General features: G+C 50.9%; 1 protein-coding gene across 7 annotated transcripts in view; it reads right to left on the bottom strand.

The window, feature by feature from the left end:
- Window positions 1-1,359: 1,359 nt before the first annotated feature.
- The window catches only part of CADPS (calcium dependent secretion activator), a 203,506-nt gene continuing 186,658 nt past the window's right edge, over window positions 1,360-18,207 (bottom strand). For all 7 annotated transcript variants that reach the window (XM_067003206.1, XM_067003209.1, XM_048069814.2 and 4 more), the window contains 2 exons: window positions 4,372-4,476; window positions 1,360-2,705 (listed from right to left, as the gene is read on the bottom strand). In XM_067003206.1, the coding sequence (XP_066859307.1) occupies window positions 2,526-2,705; window positions 4,372-4,476 (285 nt within the window). In that variant the 3' untranslated portion in view covers window positions 1,360-2,525. The remainder of the gene's footprint in view (window positions 2,706-4,371; window positions 4,477-18,207) is intronic.

The following is an 18,207-nucleotide window of genomic DNA, read 5'->3' as shown; positions in this document are numbered from 1 at the left end:
TGCAGGGGCGCTGCTGCTGACGGGGAGACTCCGAGGAGGAGCGTGGCCACCACCACCGCTGCAGGACGGCACCTCTGCGTGCTGGTGGTGCGCAGCCGGGGATCAGCTCCCGAAGGCATCGCCCACACGGCTTCATTCAAAAAAAAACTGAGCAGGGCTCACTATTTTGAAAGGTGGCAGGTGGAAGTGGGCTGTGTTTTCACCCAATAAATATTTCATGTAAAAAAAAAAGGGGGAGCCTGTTCCAGAGCGGAGTCAAGCTGTTTCTCTAGCTCTGCTCTGACTGACGGGGAGCGGAGCTACAAATTTGGGTCTTCCCTGGAGCTTTTTGCTCCCAGCCTGGTGCCTGCCCCAGCTGAGGCTTTCCCAGTGCCTCCTCTTGGAGGTGTTGCAGGTTGTATCAGTGTCTGGGGCAGGAGAGGGAGAGGAAGACAAGGATGTGAGCATGCATATGCATAGCTCAGGAGCCTGGCTTCTGGATGTGGCTGCAGGCGCCAGGCATAGAGATGTCGGGATATAGGAATTTTTTATATGTCCCACTGGCAGGCCTGCAGAAGCACCTGCCCTGGCCTTGGAGGATGTAAGTCTGACTTAACCATTCAGTTGCTGCCTCCATTCCTCTGGGGCCTTAGGGTGGGGAAGAGCTGTGTCGGTGCCACATTTCTGCTGAGGTCCCCAGAGGCTCCTCTCCCTGTCAGTGCTTCTGCCTACCAGCACCGTGGGGGTGAGACAAGAACCAAAAGTGATCTGCAGGGTTACAGTAAGGGTTCATCGCTTGCCTGTGCCCGTGCATCAAGTGGCTTACAAAATGTAAAGGGTGTTAATGTGCCCACCACCCGCTCCTAGAGCAGAGCCTGCTGATGCCCCCATCCCTGGGGTGGGCACGGCTCACCACGGGTACGTGGCGGGGCTGCAGGGCACCTCCAGAGCCGGGGGGTGAACTGCCAGCGAGAGGAGGGTCCCCAAATCCGGCACTGCAGGTGAATGAGCTCCCAGCTCCGTAGCCATCCCGGGACCCAGCACCCCACCCGGGCTGTTCCCAGAGCCCCCCTTCCTTCCATTCCTCCTTTGGCTTCTTTGGGAGAAGACAAAATAAAAACTGAAGCCTTTTTTTGCGGAAGGCAAGTGTCGGGTAAGGCTAATTGCCGTGTAATAACGGGGGCTGTACCAGAGCAGACCATCAATTAGACGCCCAAGGACAGCTGACAGGGCGCAGTGCCCAGATGATGGTGGAAACGAGCGGGGCGGCGGCAGCCCACGCGCCCTTGTACCTGGGGAACATACGGTCTGGGCCCAGCCTGACCTCTGGGAACAAATCGGGAAACCAGCTTCTAAATTAATAAACTGTAAAAACACCCATGAGAAAAGAAAATGCCTTTATTCTGAGAGGTGGGGGCTCTTACATCTCAGCTTGTAATTTCTTTTTTGTTTTTTTCTCTAAGGCAGACATAAAAAGACTCCATAATTTATTCTTAGGACATCTGAATAGTTATTTATTGAGAAGCCACAGTTCTCACACTTTTACAACTGTCGGCTTGTATAAGGCAAAAAAAGCAAGATGGATCACTATTTTACACAGAAAGTAAAAGCTCTGGAAGGGGGACTGATGGACATGCAGTTACCGGTCAAAATGCAATGTACATGACATATATAAAAACCATTGTGAAACAGAGGAATTGTAAATTATGGTTACAATCTACCGAAATAAATATTCAATATATTATTATAAACACATTTGTATAGTCTAAGATTGTAATTAAAGTTGTCTTTGTACATACACGGTTATTGGAAATTCAAACAAAAATGTAACATTTAGAGGAGCAAACGTCAACATAAAACAACTGCTTTGGACTTGTAATGTGGCATGATATATCCATAATGATAGGATTAATCTGGTGTGGCAATTAGAATGACTAATCCTCTGGGATGTAGCCTCTATGGAGTTAACTGCATATTGAAGGGAAGAGCCTGATATATTAACAAGGATGCAGAATGATTCAAACGGCTGTCTGGGTTTGTTTGTTTTCTGTTTTTTAAATGAACAGAGAGAACAAAAAAATCATTTGTAATTGCCTCGTTTTTCTTTTAAAAACAAAGCTGTTTTTTAATTAATTTTAAGCAGTTGGCATCCACAGAAGAGAAACAAAGAAATGAAAGGACTCGATTCACTCATCTTCACAACAATTTACCATCAATGTATATACAGTACATTAATGAAGCATTGTTTAAACTTTAATTATAACAGGGACACACCTAGTATGTTTTCTATGTAGTTCTCCAGTAACAGTATTAAACAACGGTGCTCCATATTGCTTATGAACATATAGATATGAAATCAGGAAACCAATGAATCAAAGAGAGGTGCTAACCTTATTACCACACAGCTAACATGGCATTTGTATTGGTAAACTTCTCATGGGCGTTTAGAGCTGACAGAAAATTTCCTAATGTGGCTAACTGAGTTACAGACGAGGTACATGCACGGACACCAGGCGAGCCCCGGGCGGTCCTGCAGGCCAGCTCCCCTAGTCGTCCTCTTCGTCCTCCTCATCGCTGTCCTTCATGGTGATGCCCTGGAGCCCTCCGCCTTCGCTGACCGACGCCGTGGCCTCCTCTACCGTCAGCCGGTTCCGAATGGTCTCGTAGGTTTTGCTGTTCAGGGTGGAGTCCAGCACGCCTTGCAATCGGAAATCCCGGTACGTTTTCTAAAGCGGGGGGAAGGAGGAGACGGCAGAGAGGTCAAGGCCGGTTTGGGAGCCACTCACGGAAGAGGCTGGGGTGCCAAGGAAATCCCAGCCCCACTGGGCATTGCCCTGCACAGCGCAGCGCCTCTGTGCAGTAGCAGGGGTCCCTCTAGGGTGACCACGAGCCCCCCCGGAGCAACAAACAGCATCTGTCTGACAGCCCTGCCTTCTTGGGACCCGCAGGTGGGCCAGCTGCGGGGCTGCACAGGGGCTTCAGAGCAGTGAGGACCGCAGGTAGCTTTACAGACGGTGTGCTGGGGTCTAAAAACACATCAGAGCAGCAGAGTAAGGCTCTGTTGGCCTCACTTTCCTGGCTTCTAGATGCGTTCATCTGCCTGTAAGCGAAGTTATTTTTCTTCACGCAGCAGAACGCCTATCGCCTGTAGCTGCGGACGTGATTACACGTTCCTGGAACGCTCTGTATTAAATAATCCTACCTACAATATTGGGATTAAATACGCTAAGTCCAGGATACGGGAGAAAATTGTTCATGTATAAAGATAAGCACATGGCATGTATTTCTTAAATCTCTTTTTCTTCACCCGATTCTGAAACTGGAGTTGCATTTCCACAGCTAGCTGTACTTCCCTTGTTATTATGGTTAATTTCCTTGCATGTGAATTTATGTTTAAAAACTTCTCGACTCTGTGCGATAAAACTCTGGTCCTGTAGTTCATTTAATTGTGCTCTGTGCTCTGCATGGAAACTATTTACTGTTCTACTGTTTCAGAAAGTCCTTGGATTTGTTGTAGCAGCTTCTGAAAGTAATATTGGTATAAATAAAGCACAAGGAAGAAAGCTTTCCTCAGCTAGCTGACAAGTAGCAATAATTTGCCTGTGCCTGTTGTTTTCAGTTATGAAAAGCACATTTAATACATTTCAGTTTTAATTTATTCATGCCTTCAATGTGTTCACTGCACACAAGACCATAAACATTATAAAATACTAGACAAAAAAGCATTAGATAGAACCTAAAATGATCAAAAATATATTTACCCCCTTCTGTGATCTTATTATTTCATGTAAACCACTGTGATTTCACACTGAAATAATTATCATTAGTCCAAGGCACGCACACACACACATATACACATACACGTACACTCGTGGAAAAAAATGTTACTTTCAGGGTATGTTATCTCACCTTTGGGATCTCTTAGAGTTGATTATATACACCCATTGTAAAGGAAACAACTTCAATTAACTACGAGAACAATCCTCATTTGCATTCTGATGATAATCACAAGCCATAGCTGGGCTTAAATATTTCTAGTAAAACAGTGTTAAAAAACTTCTGGTTTGATTTAACCCATTTTAACACGAGTTCTTGGGTGTGATCGACCGTAAAAAGACTAATTTTGGCGTGCTTATTGTACAGGTAGGGCCGAATAAACAGTATTTCCCCTTTTTTCATGCAGGTAGTTACTTTCTTCTTATTTACACATGTACTTTGCACCTCTGTGCATTTTAAGTTCCTGTTTACCCATCTGATAAAAATCTTCATTTCTAAGCATCTCAGTGAAGGACTGAGAATGAAGGAATTTATTTGCCTACGAGGACACGCCGCACACAGGCACTCGCCCCTTTCAGCAGCAAGACGTTCGCGAAAAACCCAGCGGGCGATTACCTTGACTATCCTAATGAGGGTTTTCAGCTGGTAGATGTGAAGCTGCAGGTCCATGCGGTCTGTCAGCCAGGTGCAGACGACATTCATCGAGCTGGTGTACCATTGCTGCAAGAGAGACAGGACTTCTCCAGCAACCACGTTACGTGCGCGCGCCGTGCCCTGCACACGCCGGCTGCACGCGGGCATGCAGCGGGACCAAGCTGTCCCCCTGCTAATGGGACGTGGCAGGCTTCGGGGGGGAGACCAGCACCCTCTTTTACGCCAGATTTCCATGCACGAGCCTCTAACTTTTCACAACAGCAATCTTACTCGGAGGGGTCCCGGCCACCAGCGGCACCGCCAGGTTTTTGTAATCCTGTTTTGCCATTGACTTGACTTGGCAGCCGTGGCGGGAGTTTTGGCCCGGTCCAGCTTTTAACCCGTTCCCCGCCCCAGCGAGAGCACAATCCTGCCTTTAGGACCACACTCGAGCTACTTACCGTCTTGAAATCAAACACGAGCGGCCACGGGGCGAGTCTGCTTCGGGGCAAGGGTTGGCTGCGGGTGAGGCTGCGCAGGCGTGAGCACCTACAGGCGCCGCGCTGCGCGGGAAACGCTTTGGTTTCAACCTCGCAGTTAGGAAAAGGTGGAAAAGCAGCAAGCAAATGAGCTTGCTTCAAGCTGCCGAATTTGCAGGGCCCCTCCAGGGGCTGAAATTTTGCTGCTTGCCTGTGAAAAAAGCTTGCAGCTGTGTGGCAGCAGACTGCCAGCCCTGCAGTGCAGGAAGGCTCCGGCGGGCTGCGGATCAGCGCCCTGCTCACGCAGGGCTGGCATTGCACGTCTGACGCCACAGAGCCGAGCAGCGAGCCCTCGAGAGAGGCAGAAGCAGGGGCTACGTGCGGCGGGGGATCGCAAAACCTCCCCACTGCTCTCAGCACCACGGCTGATTCCCGAGAGGGTCCAGAACCTCATCGCGGGCTCAGGCTCTGTGCACAGGCACAGCATCTTGCTCTCATTTACTCTTACACGTGCACAGAGCAAAACCTGTGCTGCACAGCTGCAGGAATTTACCTAGAACCAGTTAAAGGTAAAAAAAAAAAAAACACAGATCAATTTATAAAAATGCTGATCAAGCCCCATGCAGGTTAGTCTGCAACGCAGCTTCCTCCCAGCTAGCCTAAAACCTTGCATCAGTCTAACCCAGGTATTTTTCCTCTCTCCACCACCCCTGTTCCTGGGCACCGGTGTCTGCCAGCCAAGCACGCAAGCTGATGCGAGGCTGAGCGAGGCACACCCGTGTGTCCGAGCTAACGGCGCACCGCGTAGCACAGACGGGGGATCGGCACAGGTTACCTGACCGTAAGGCAATGCACCAAGGAGCTGCTGCCCCCCAGCAGGACCCAGCACGGTGTCTGGGGAAGGGTTTTCCCCCACTGTGGTACCTCTTTATGGTGTAACACTGCGGTGTGCCTTATCAGCCTGTAGGGTTACCAAGGGTATTGCAGTGGTATAGGACCTGGCCGTCGTGAATGGTCACCATGAAAAGTTAGCATTAATCTCTTATTGCTACAAATGCTGTTCTAACTGTGCCCGGGCACACTGGGCCAAGTGAAACCTAAATAAAACACGGGACCGGGAGACCCGGAGGAAGCAGCCGCTGCTGTTTGCTGCTTGGTGCCGTCAGCGGGGCTGTGCCTGGGCACAGCGGGATGGAGCAGGGCCACGTGTCCCTGGAGAGCCGCGGGGCTGAGCTTGGGACCGGCAGGGGAGCAATGCTGAGGGCTCCTGCGTCCCACAGCCCCTTTCCAGAAGTCCACAGACTTCACTGTGTGGCTGCAGCCCAGCGGGGCTGGGGAGGGCGAGGAAGGCAGCTCCTCTCACCCCCGGCCGCTGGGAGGACGACAGCAGAAGGCCGGGGCGGCCTCTGCCAGTAATCTCTGCAGCCAGTACTGGGCCAAGGGACGATTCAGTGAAGATGCCCCTCCACTTCTAGCTCTAGAATAAGTTCCACTTCTTAATAACATGGAGGAAATAGAGGGATGGAAGAGTCACCCAGTAAACGTCCAGTGGTGATCTCGTGCTTGATGCTTACACCTCGCGCAACTTGCGGCAGAGACTGGCCCCTCATCTCCAGGACGGAGATCTGGCAAGAGCTAAGAGCGCAACTAAAACTAATTTGGACAGGAAAGGAGCTCTGTCAGTGACAGAAATCAAGCTCGGCTATGGTTAGCTGTCCCAGGCCTGACCAGAAGAGCAGCCAGGAAGGCCCACTGGGACTTTGTGTCCCACAGTCTTCAGACAGCTATGAGCAGCCGGGGCACCCCGTGCTGGTGGGCGCTGGGCTGACCACTCCAGATGGCCGGCTTGGGGGGGGGGCACAAAGCGACTGCCTGGGGTCTTTAAATCAAAACCCACAGAGGAACAAAGCAAAGGTACGTTGCAGGCCCTCTCCCTTCCACTGCTGCCTCTCTTTTTCCGTGGAATGACCTGCTTCTGGGTGCCTCTGCCTCCCGCAGCTGAATGAGATGAGGGCAGGTCCTGCCACCCCTGCTTGCCCTGCGCCGTGCACACCTGCACTGCCGTACTACAGACACGAAATAGAAATAATACTTTCTGCCCCGAGGTTATCAGCAAGGTGACAGCACCCATGGAAAAGGTCACGCCGCGGCCTGTGCCCACTTCAGCAGGGCCAAAGGAAAGCACCTGCGGGAGCTGCTCGCACACAGCACGGCCACAGCAGCACGGCCGGTAACTCCCATCAGCCCTAATAACGTCCAGCTGCCTTTTAATGAGCGCATACAATTTCGCTGCTGTGAGACCTTCAGCTTGAGCTTAAATTAAAACATTTGGTTATGTTTCTGGTAGCTGAACTGTGGGGAGATGTGAACTCCCCGGAGCTGGATCCTGCCGCCCCGGAGCGCCGGCTCACTGGGCTCAGCCGCTTGGGGACTGCGGAAGGAGCGCTCCTCCCCAGGGCTAAGTTACTCCAAAGACTTTCTGCTTCATGAAAAGAAAGAAAAAAAAAAGACAAAGTGTAATTCATTGATCTTGATACACAAAACCGTCACGTCACTTCATAGAGCACACACCAACTGCTGAATTTCAGCCCTGCATATTCATAAAAATAAGTTAGCCCATAAATTAAATGTTCCCTTTAGCTAGCACTAGTGTTGATGTGCTATAAGACGCACAAGCCCTCTGATTCATGACTAACCCACCAAAGAGGATAACATTTGCATATGATTATATTATTAAAAAAAAAAAACCAACAACAAAGCCAAATGCTCCCGAATGGGAACGTGATCACTTCAGACAAAAGAGCGCGGTGCGGTCCTGGCGTGACACCGGGCGGCTCTGCCCTTGCTAGAAGGGACACGGGGCTCCTTGGGGCTTGTCCCCATGCACGAGGTGCAGAAGGCAGGGCCCAAACATGCCCCCAGGCCGTCCCATGGGGCCACAGCACGTTTCAGGCACGTTTCTGGAGTCTGAGCACCAGCTGAGCTATGGCACGGGCACACCGAAGTAACTAATACAGGTTTATTTTCTCAAAACTCATCACACCTGGTTATAAAAAACGATTAGACCTCGGCGATACTCCCAAGTCCACGGACCCCAGCTTCACACAGAGCTCCCTGCCACACACACACGTTACTGATGGCACCTGCCATCCCTCTTGGCCACCCATGGATAATTTCCACTCACTCAAAGGGCACGGGGCAAGGGATAGCTCAGCATGACCTGGCTAACAGCACAGGAAATGCAAACAAATGCCCTTAGGATGGCATCAGAGCCCAGGAACAGCAAGTAGACACCCTATTTGCACAGCTAGGAATGAAATCCCTCTTTGCTGCTGCTCACCTGGCCGGATGAGGTGGCCATGGGCAGCGGGGATGCTCCTGGACAGGCATTAGAGGAGCAGAAGCACGCCACGGGGCTGGTTTGAGGGCTGCCCGTGCAATGCCCCAACCAGAGCAATAGGCTGGCTCGTTCTTTTTTTCTTTTTTTTTTTTCCTTTCCCCTTTCTTGAATGCAAATGCATGATCAATAAGTTGCTGAAATAGCAAGTTTATCTCTGAATATATAAATTGCAAAAATTGATATGAATAAATCTGCAAGTAACACACTGAGTGTGGCACATTTCAAAGAAAAAAAACCAACACAAAACACCAAAAACCAAACCCACCAACAAAAAAAAACCCGTGCTGGGTTCCTGCGCTTTCCGGGAGGTGGTGTCATTACACATACCCAGGAACATCTGCAAACCCCCGTCTTCTTTGGTGTGAGCTGAATGGAAGCATGACCTCCTGTTCCTTGCCATGAACCCTGAGTTCACACTCATATTTTACATGTTACAGGAAGCCGCAGCTCACCCCAGGGGTGCTGCAAACAGAATCTCGTAAGCCAGATGCAACACTGCTTCTTAAGGCACCTGAAGGAGCTGTATTCTGCATTCAAAAGCTTACATACTAGTAGCTTAAGGTCACTTCAGCTTTTGTAAAGAGCGGGACAAAACCAGGAATGCTTATAGGGCTGGGTTGTCAGCAGGGTAGCAGAGGGATTACAAGGAACCTGTGACTCTGCCTCTTTCTGCCTTTACTGGTAGTTTTTTTGTGTGTGAACAAGTGCCATACAACAGATTGAGGCTGGTATAAAGGCCTGGGACTGTGCAAGAGCACCCCGCTGAGCCTCAGCTGTGCTTGCAATTAGCAATAGGCATGAAATGATTATTGTTGTGGTGGCTGATGGCAATCTGAAGTGACAAGTTTTATGGGGGAAGTTGTAGTAGGGATGTTCAGCAAGTTTCTGCAAACCATTAATCGAAGGCTGCTGCACGGTTTAGTCAAAGCTATTTTATGTCATTGCAAAGGTCTCCCAAGGATGCTGAAAGAATATTTTGCTGTTCTCAGTGCCTCGGAATGGAGTTTTTCTAGGTCAGGGATTCTTTACTGCCCTATTTAGTGTCAAAAATACCCATTTGCCTCAAATTAGCAGAAAGCTTGTAGTTAAGGGCTGGAGATTAGGCATACAAAATTACTCAGCAGGTGACTGCTGGGTGGATTTGGGGGTTGAGAAGTCTTTAAAACTGACTACAAGACATTATATACTTCTGACAAAAGAACATAGTAATCCTACCTGCTTGCTTTAACCACTGTTGTTTGTCTATTATGATGTGCTTTAATGCCCATAAGAGCAAAACTTCTGGTGATACTACTCAATTACCATAGTAACTCTCCCCTGTGACCTCTCATTTCAGTCCTTGCTTTCCAACCAGAACCAATCCAGGCAGGGCAAATCTATTTAAAACTGTGACACACACGGCACAAGGGAACTCCGAACGCCGGCTGGCTCCCTCTCTTTGTCTGGGACACCGGCTTGTTTTGAAACGCTGAAAGGGAGCTTTGAAATGAAGCCTTGAATCCAAGGTGTTTCGGAGGTACGCGGCTCGGCGCTGGGAGGCCGCCTCTGCCGCAGCCCTGGTCCGGCCAGCACGGGGCAGGGGGAGGAGAGAGCGACCTACGCGCTGCCCATGGGCCTCATCTCCCCAAGGAAAGCTCAGTCTGCTCTCAGGCAAGAGCCTTCCAAGCGACTTGATGAGCCAGGAAAAAAAATAAACTACAAGTTACCAAACCCTCATGCCTGAGCTGGTGCGCCCAGCCCACGGGCCAGCAGCACGGCTGGGACGCGCGGTGGGGCTGCGGCCGGCACACGACAGCTCACCGAGCCGTGTCCGTCCCGAGTCCAGGAGGCTCTGAGATCAAATTTGGGATTTGGTGATGTCCGGGGATCAGCTTGCACACACGGTCATCAGCTTTGCAGTGCCTCGCAGCCGGAGCTGCTCTGGCAAGGTCTGCCCCTCTAGCCTGTCCCCCTGCTCACACTCAGCCTCGCTGGCACGCACGGAGCTGCCCGCAGGCCTGGCATCCAGAGCCCAGGCTGCTCGGCGGCAGCACCGAAAGACCTCTCTTGCCCCTCTGGACTTGTGTGGCCACCAGGGCTTTCCTCTCCACCTTCCCTCAATGGCTTTGTGGCTGTTGCAGTCATTGTAATCCTAAAAACTTGGTAATGACAGCAAGGAAGAAGTGCAGAGACTCCTGGCCAATAGTTTCCTACTTTCTTCTTTAAAAACGGAGAGGCCAAACCTCACCATACACTACAGTGCACACAATCCAGACTTGAGAGCCTCCCAAAAACTCGCTGAGATGCCACCAGAGGACAACAGCGATAGCTTGCCCCGCGCTAACGAGGTCCGCGATGGCCCCGCAGGCACGGCCCCGCAGCTCGGAGATGGGCACAGCCCTTCTGCCACGCGAGGAAGGCGGGAGAGGCACACTTCTCCCCTGCAAACATATGTTTTCTGGATGGAAAGCTGAGACCTGCCCACACAGCGGTCCCCGCCACACTTGTTCACAAACTTCTCTTTCCACAGCTCAAGGAAAACCACGCTCTGCTCTGGGCATCGCTACACGCCGTCTGCGAGGGGACCCCCGAGCCTGCTCCTCTGAAGAGCCGCCGCGAGGCAGGCCAAAATTTCGGCCACAAAACCTGATCCGGCACAGGGGACCGAACCGGCCCCACAGGCTCAGAGCATCCATCCGGGTCACATCCTGCCGCGTCGGTAACAAACCAGGGACTGTCCTGACACGGAGGTGCTGGGGATTTGGCCCCCTCTGCCACGTCTCGCAGGGCCAAGGCTCAGGGACCTCTCGCGACGCCGCCGGGTGCGCCCGGCCTTCCCCGAGCGAGGGCATCGGCGCGGCACCGCCGCGTTACGGGCACGAAGTTTGGCGGCACACAGCTAAACAGAAAATACGCCATGAGTTAATATCACGGGCATTGATCAGCTAGTCTTACAATTAATGCTTCCAATAAAAAAAAAAAAAAAAGCTCCCCCTTTTTATTCAACAGAATAAGAAATTAAACACTTGTGGGCTCATTCTAAAGAATGAATGAAATTGAATAAGCTACCTAGCACTTGAGATTCCCAGCGAGTGCTTGAATAGAGCAAACCTCCTGAGTTGAATGGATTGCCTTTTGGGACCAATTTGTCTCTTTTCACTCTTTATTCCTCCTTTTTTGCTGACAGATGTACAAAGGCGGAACTGCGCTGTGCAGCTTAGCTACATGCACCCACAGCAGCTGTCACTTTTGTCGAGCAAGTTAATCAAGCAAATGCCACCATATCCCACTTTCTATAAGGAACAACATGTTATAGACAGTAGTCTTGGGAGACGGGGAGGGAGGGAGAGAGACTTTATTTTAACTTTGAGTAGCTGTTTTTTTTTTCCCCCCCTCTGTGTGTAAAAAAAAAAAAAAAAGAAAAAAAGAAAAAAAAAAGGCAGCCAAACCCGGTAGCACAAGCTGACACTTTTGTTTTCCTGGAGAACAAATATTTAATATGATTTTAACTCTAATTTGTACTACGGGGAGAGCTGTCCGGTTTTAATTAAATTTAAGGGACTTAGGGGACGCGGTTGAAAAAGAAATGGAAGCTTTTTGTTTGTGTTAACGCTTGTTGATAATAATATATTGATTGTCAATCGCTAAGCCCAAAAGATTAGTGGAGCAAATACTATTATCTGAATGCCACAAGTGAAGTGCGAGCTTCCCTTCCCTGCTTGTCCCTTTGTGCGGCAGTTTGAATCGCGGCTTGTTATTTATACATTTTCTTTGATAAAACCAACTTGTGTGGCTGATTTTTTTTTTTTTTTTGAAACCCTGCCTCATTAAGTGCATAATGGCATTTACGTGTGGGGCTTTCTGCTTTTTAGCCCGTCAGGCTTAAGCTGATATTCCTCTCTCGCAAGCGTGTTTCAAAACTTGGGATGCTCGCAAACAATCAGGGACGCAGCAACATTGCGGCTATCAGCTGCTCTCCTGCCACTGCCACGGGCTCCAAAAGAGCAGAACATTATCTGCAGGGCGTAAATAAACAAACAGGTACCTTCCCGCTACGCCCGACCGTGACGGGGCTGCTCGCTGGGTAGTTTTTCTGTCGCAGGCAAGGCTTTAAGTGGGCACACTTCGAGAAGTGTGTCTTTCCGTGCCGCTCTGCCGAAGGCACAAAGCAAAGCCCCGAGAGGTCTGCTGGCAGCCCGCTCTGCTCCCTCGAATCCCCAGACCTCAGAAAGCATCTCTGCTTTCAGAAAATAAATCTAAGTTTTGGTAGCAGACTGCGTCATGCTGATTTAACGTCCCTGGAGGGTCTTTGGTGGGGTTTGTTCAGACGCAGAGCGCACAGGTCAGAAGGGTTTGGGGTTCGTGAGCTCCCCAACACACTCTGGACCCTGGGCTTGCCCCTGCCCCCCAGGGACAGATCCTCTCATCGGCACTGCTCTGGCACGGCTCAGCGTACAGGGGGCAAAGGGGCCTCACGGGGGCAACATGCCTCTTATCTTCTGCATCAAAGCTCTCTATATTAAACGCTACATTAAATTCTAGAGGTCTAGAAAAGTGCTAACAATTCAATAAAAATCCATTGAAACCCCAGGGTCTTTAAAAAAATATATATATATACATTTATATATATATATTACTTTATTCTATTAAAACCTCATGAATGTGTCTGGAGTGCCCCAGGTCAGGAGCACACTGAGCCGTTACCGAAATAAACGGCTGTACATTTTTCCCAACGTGACAGACTTCCACTTTGGCCCCGGATTTGTCGTATCCCTGTACTGGTATCAGTACGGGTGCACGCAGCGCACTGAGCATCCACCCAGCCCTGTGATTTCTGGATGCCTTTTACTCTCTACTATATTTGTTAACCGTGAAATTTCATTCACATTGACAACGTAGCTATACGAGGGAGTTACAAAGTCAAAGGGGCTCGATATTAAAATAATTCGTAGTATTATTTAATAATGTCACAGTCCCAGCGTTGCATAATAGGGTTAAGCTGCTAGCCAGAGCGCCTCATCATCTGTCTAGGATGCAAATGGCATCACCGAATTACATTATCTTTTTTTTTTTTTTTTCCTTCTCTTCCCAAAAATAAACCACAAAAAAACTTTGAATCGCGTAAGAGCTCTGCCTTCAAACAGAGAAGAGAATTCAGAATGAAAGCAGACCCGGGCGCGCCGAAGTGCCGCACGCTTTTTGCAGTACATATGGTACCTGCGCTCACCCACTGCTCGGGGATGGCAGCCCCAGGCTGGCGCTTCACCCTCAGCTGGTGCCACGGCGGGTGCGAAGGGGCTCGGGCACGGCCGTGCCACGGGGGCTGGGGTGCGGGTCAGCCCCTCGTGGGTACAGCTTCAGACTGCACACAACTCAGCCTGCGCGCTCCTCGCCGCGAATTCCTAACCCCGAAGCATTTTATTCCTTTCTGGGGAGGAGGAAGGAGGATGGGGCATCAGTGGTGACAGCAGGGCCAGGGTCTCCAGCAGAGAAACAAGCCCAGGGACGTCACCTCTCGAGCTCCCTGCACGCAGTGCCGCGTGGCACCAGGCAGCACCCAGATGTGCTCTGTGCAGCCGCGACCCCACGCAGCCGGCTGGCTGAGGGGCTGCTTGCTCTGAACACCAGCACTTCACACAAGGTTCCCCCGTGGCAGCTCTGCAGCCAGCCAGAGCTACCAGGAGACCCGCAGATATATCCCCTGCTGCTGGGGATATATCGCCTTGGGCCTGCAGCGCCCAGCCCTCGGGCACCGCGTCAGCCCCCCGCAGCATGCGCCGCCTTTTGGGTGCTGCGTGACGCCCGTCCTGCCTACAGATATGAGATGGAGGAGCCTGCCGTCAGGGGTGTGCTCTTCCAGAGCAGCCCTGTGCCTGCATGCGTAGGATCGGCTCTAAGGGGACCCAGCTCCACCGGCTCCAGGTGTGGGGCTGCCGCTGGGGCCCTCGGCTCCTCCCCTGCAGCGGCATGCCCCGCACTCGCTGGGGAGCTGGCAGACAAAACCCCAAACCTGCTGCTGTGCAGGACTCTGCAGACCTCAGTTTTCCTAAATAAAAGAGCTTCTGCTGAAAAGCATCGAAAGCAATGCAAAACCACTTCTGTACGGATTACTGTTCTCAAATACTTTTTTTAACCTGTAAAATATTCTCTGCTTACTTCCATGTTTCAAAAAAGAAATGAAGTTGACATGTTAAAATCCGAGTTTCTATATAAAGAAGCTCGGTATAACACCGTATCCACACAGCGTGCTGCTTTTTTTCTGTCCTGATTGCAGGGCCTTGGGAGTGCAATGCAATCCCTGTACCGGTGCGTGCAGGCTGGTCAACAAGGTGCACTCCAGTTCTAAAATGGAATATTTTAATTACACCTGTTATTAGGTCGAATCGGAAGCCGTCCCAAGGTGGGAATTGGGAAACTTAAGCTGGCTCCTTCACAGCCTGCAAACTCCCCAGAGCAGCAAGCGGCTGCCCGGGTATCTCAGCCCTGGAGGTTTTGTGGGTGCAGGAGGGAGCAGCTCTGCTCCCCGCATTGCTCCCGATGGAGCCGACCTGCTCCCTCCCCAGGCCTTATGCTGACAGCCTAAACCCCGGCTGAGGTTGAAACCAGCACAGGAAAAGGAAAAAGCTGCAGATCAGGAGCAGCAAAGCGACCTGTGACAGCGGCTAATCCCCCAGGCTCCGCTGCCTGGAGCAGCAACAGCAGGGGCTGCGTGGGGCCGGGCTGCAGAGCAAGGAAACAGGCGCACGGGGCCGTTCGTTCTCCCCTGTACACACGGCCAGTCCCTTTGGGCAAAGGGACAGAGGATGCCTTCTCCCTGCAACGCACCTCTTGCCCTAAATCTGCCTGGGGTACTCACTGCTGGGGGCAATAAATGCCCTTGCGCTCCGTGCCTGCCCCAGCACAAACAAGCCGAGCTCTCCGGCGCTCTGAAGTGCCACGCGGATCATGCCAGCGAGCCTGTGCTGACCTTAGAGCAACGGAGCAATCAGTCTGCCTTCTTAGAATGATTAACGGAAAATCTCCTCTGGAAAAGAAATCAAATTAACTGTCTTCAACCAAATGTCTACTGGAACAGGAAAAGCTGTTCTGATAAAGACATTTAGGAGGAAAAAACCCTTATGAGCATTTAAAATCCAGTGACAGATCTAGGACTTATTTTATTAAGACTCTCCCTACAATAAATTAAACGGAGCCTACTTAAAGGAACACTTCATAAAGGAAATGCAGCTGACGGGGATGTAGGAGAGGCCACTCGCAGCGTGTGCCTGTGCCGGGAAGCTCTTGGATGGGACCGCACGGGACGAGGGCGATGCAGGTGGTGATGGCTGCGCTCAGCTCTGCTCCACCAGGGACAGGGGAAGAAAAAGAGGCAGCCAGAGCAAAAGGTGCAGGCTGTGCCTCCTCATGGCAAGGGGAGTTTGTCCCCCTCCCTGAAAATACATGGAAAATTGCCATAATTTCAGACCCTTTTTTCTTCCAGCAGCACAGGTACAGGTCCCTGCCAAGACACGGGGAGACAAAACGCTGCGCTTCCTCGAGATCCCTCTGCCTAATTGTCTTCGTTTCACAACTCACTCGGGGGAAAGAAAAAAAAAAAGGCAAAAAACAGCGAAGAAGAAATAGCTCAGTGGAGGCCATATCAGGATGGGAGTGGGAGAGAGTTAGTGCCCTAATGAGCAGTCGAGCTGCGTAGGAGGGAAGCGGGTTGTTGTCTGTCTCAGAAAGCGCCGAGCGCGGCTGCAGGCAGCTCTCAGATGAGCCGAGCCCAGCGCGCAGCCTGATATCCGTTCTTCCCCTGATCCTGCAACCCGTCCTCCTATGAGTAATTCTAACTCGCAGTGAGTAGCTCCGCTGACTCACGGCCAGGCTTTTGGGCTTGAGGACGGGAAGGCGAAGGTGGGGTGAGAAGGGCGCTCTTCTGGCATGTGGCTGTGCAGCGCGAGGCTGACACGCGCCGAATAGATGCCACGATCCTGCAAGCACTCCCCGAAGGAGCTGCCAAAATTCGAGTGGGTAACCCCGCTGAAGTCAAAGCTTTGATTTTAAGACCAGGCTAATGCCTCGCTGCCTGCACAGGGCTCGCTGGATTAACTGATGTAGCTGTCAGCCTGTGTTGGGTAATTTTCCTGGATGCTCAGGTGTGATATCAGCCTCCAAACAGCGGGTACTGAAATGTACTGAGCTGCTGTGAATCCTCCAGTAAAGCAGCGAGAAGTGCCCAGCCAGCTCCCCAGACATCTGTATACGGATTCTGTTGAAGACCGAGACTCACAGGGCTCTCTGCATCCTCACGGCCTCTGACATTCCCAAGTCAGCTACCAGCAGACAGCCTCGAGCACTGACTGCAGGACCAGCACTCCTGCTGGGCTCTTGGCTGGGGAAAAGCAACAGAAAAGCACTGGATGTGACCCTGGGATGTCACTGCTGCCTCCTGAACAACCCCGCTGAGCACAGCGCCTGCCTGAGCCTCCGCCTGAGCCCTAGGGACGGGACCTGGCCAGCGCCCCGGCTGGATCCCACTGATGCCACCCCGACGCCGAGCTAAAAAACTGCCTTCGTCTTGCAGACACAGAGGGACCTGCCTGCTTGTTTCATGCGAACTGCTCCGTCTGCTATCCCGGCTGTGACACAGACCTTCGAGGAAGCAGAACATACACAGTGACAGTGAAGTGGTAAAACCGCCTTCTGCAGAAGGCAGCGCGCTCAGCGCTGCAACTCCTGCCGCCTCCCCAGGCGGTATCAGTGCGTGATTAAGTTCTTACCAGACTTTTTGGTAAAGGCAACCTTCCTGATCTGATAACTGCCAAGGACAAGCCAAATACACAGGGTCAATCTATGCACGTTTAATCCCCAGAAGGCAGATTAAGTGTATAATTGACCCATATAATCCATGTATCATCTCCAGTGAAATGTTTTCTATGTCCGGTTTAGGCAGACGTGAGGCCCATCAGAAAGCTATCAGAGGCACAGAATTACCATGGCAGTGGATTTCATCAAAGTTGGAGATGGCTTTTTAATCACTGATCTCAGAGACTGCTAGATTTAAGCAGATGAACTGGCACTAAGCACATCTGTTTTAATCCTTATCTTCTACTCAGGCTGGTGTCTTCAAGAAGTACAAGGAGGAAAGAAATAAATTAATTTTTTTTTTTTAGGTCCTTGCAATCTTAGGAGCTTCTCTTGGTGTTTTGATCTCTCATATCAAAAGCGTGTTTTTGTTTTTTTTCGGTAAGATATTGAATTAATCATCAGAGAGAAAAATGCCATCTGCGCTATTTCGGGACTGCCTCGGGATGCTGGAATTCGCAGGATCTCGGGCAGCTCGCTCAGCGCTCGGTAGCCTTTTGTGCACACGATACTCGCCTGCGACCGGGTAGGAAATATTCTGCTCTGGTTTACATTAGTGTTTACCAATTTATCGGGAAGAAAGGTTGGCATTCACCCTAACTACTAGTCAGTCATTCACTCTCTGGATCACATATGTTCTGGCGGGTTGAAATCCATCCTGCGTGCACCTCAGGGCATGTGTAAAGACACACACATGTACGCACGTATAAATAACTTCCACTAAAGCAAGCCTTTACAAGTGAAACTCCTGCTGCCTTCAGCAAAAATTATGGATGCATAAACTCCGATCCTACCAAACATGAGTGCCCAAGGGGAGCTGGATTTTGCAGGATTGGCCTGAAGACGCAAAATCCCTCTGCAGGCATTTTTCCAGGTTTAAAATACACCTGCCTGCCCCTGTCCGATCGTCCCTCTGAGCAGCCACATCCTGCATGTCAGCCCCCATCCTTCTGGGGAAAAAGGGATAAAATTGTGCTCTCCATCAGGCACTAAAGAGAGCTTGAGATCCGTCTGTGCCGCATGCAAAGCCTCGCAGTGGTTCAAATCACAAAGCACACAGACATGCACAGAACCACGGGGAAGGGACGCATGCCACGATGCTATTCTTAAACT

This window comes from Anser cygnoides, chromosome 10 (genome assembly GCF_040182565.1).
Source record: "Anser cygnoides isolate HZ-2024a breed goose chromosome 10, Taihu_goose_T2T_genome, whole genome shotgun sequence".
Classification (NCBI taxonomy): Eukaryota; Metazoa; Chordata; class Aves; order Anseriformes; family Anatidae; genus Anser; species Anser cygnoides.
Note: the sequence above shows the minus strand (reverse complement) of the source record. Positions and strands in the feature narration are given on the sequence as shown.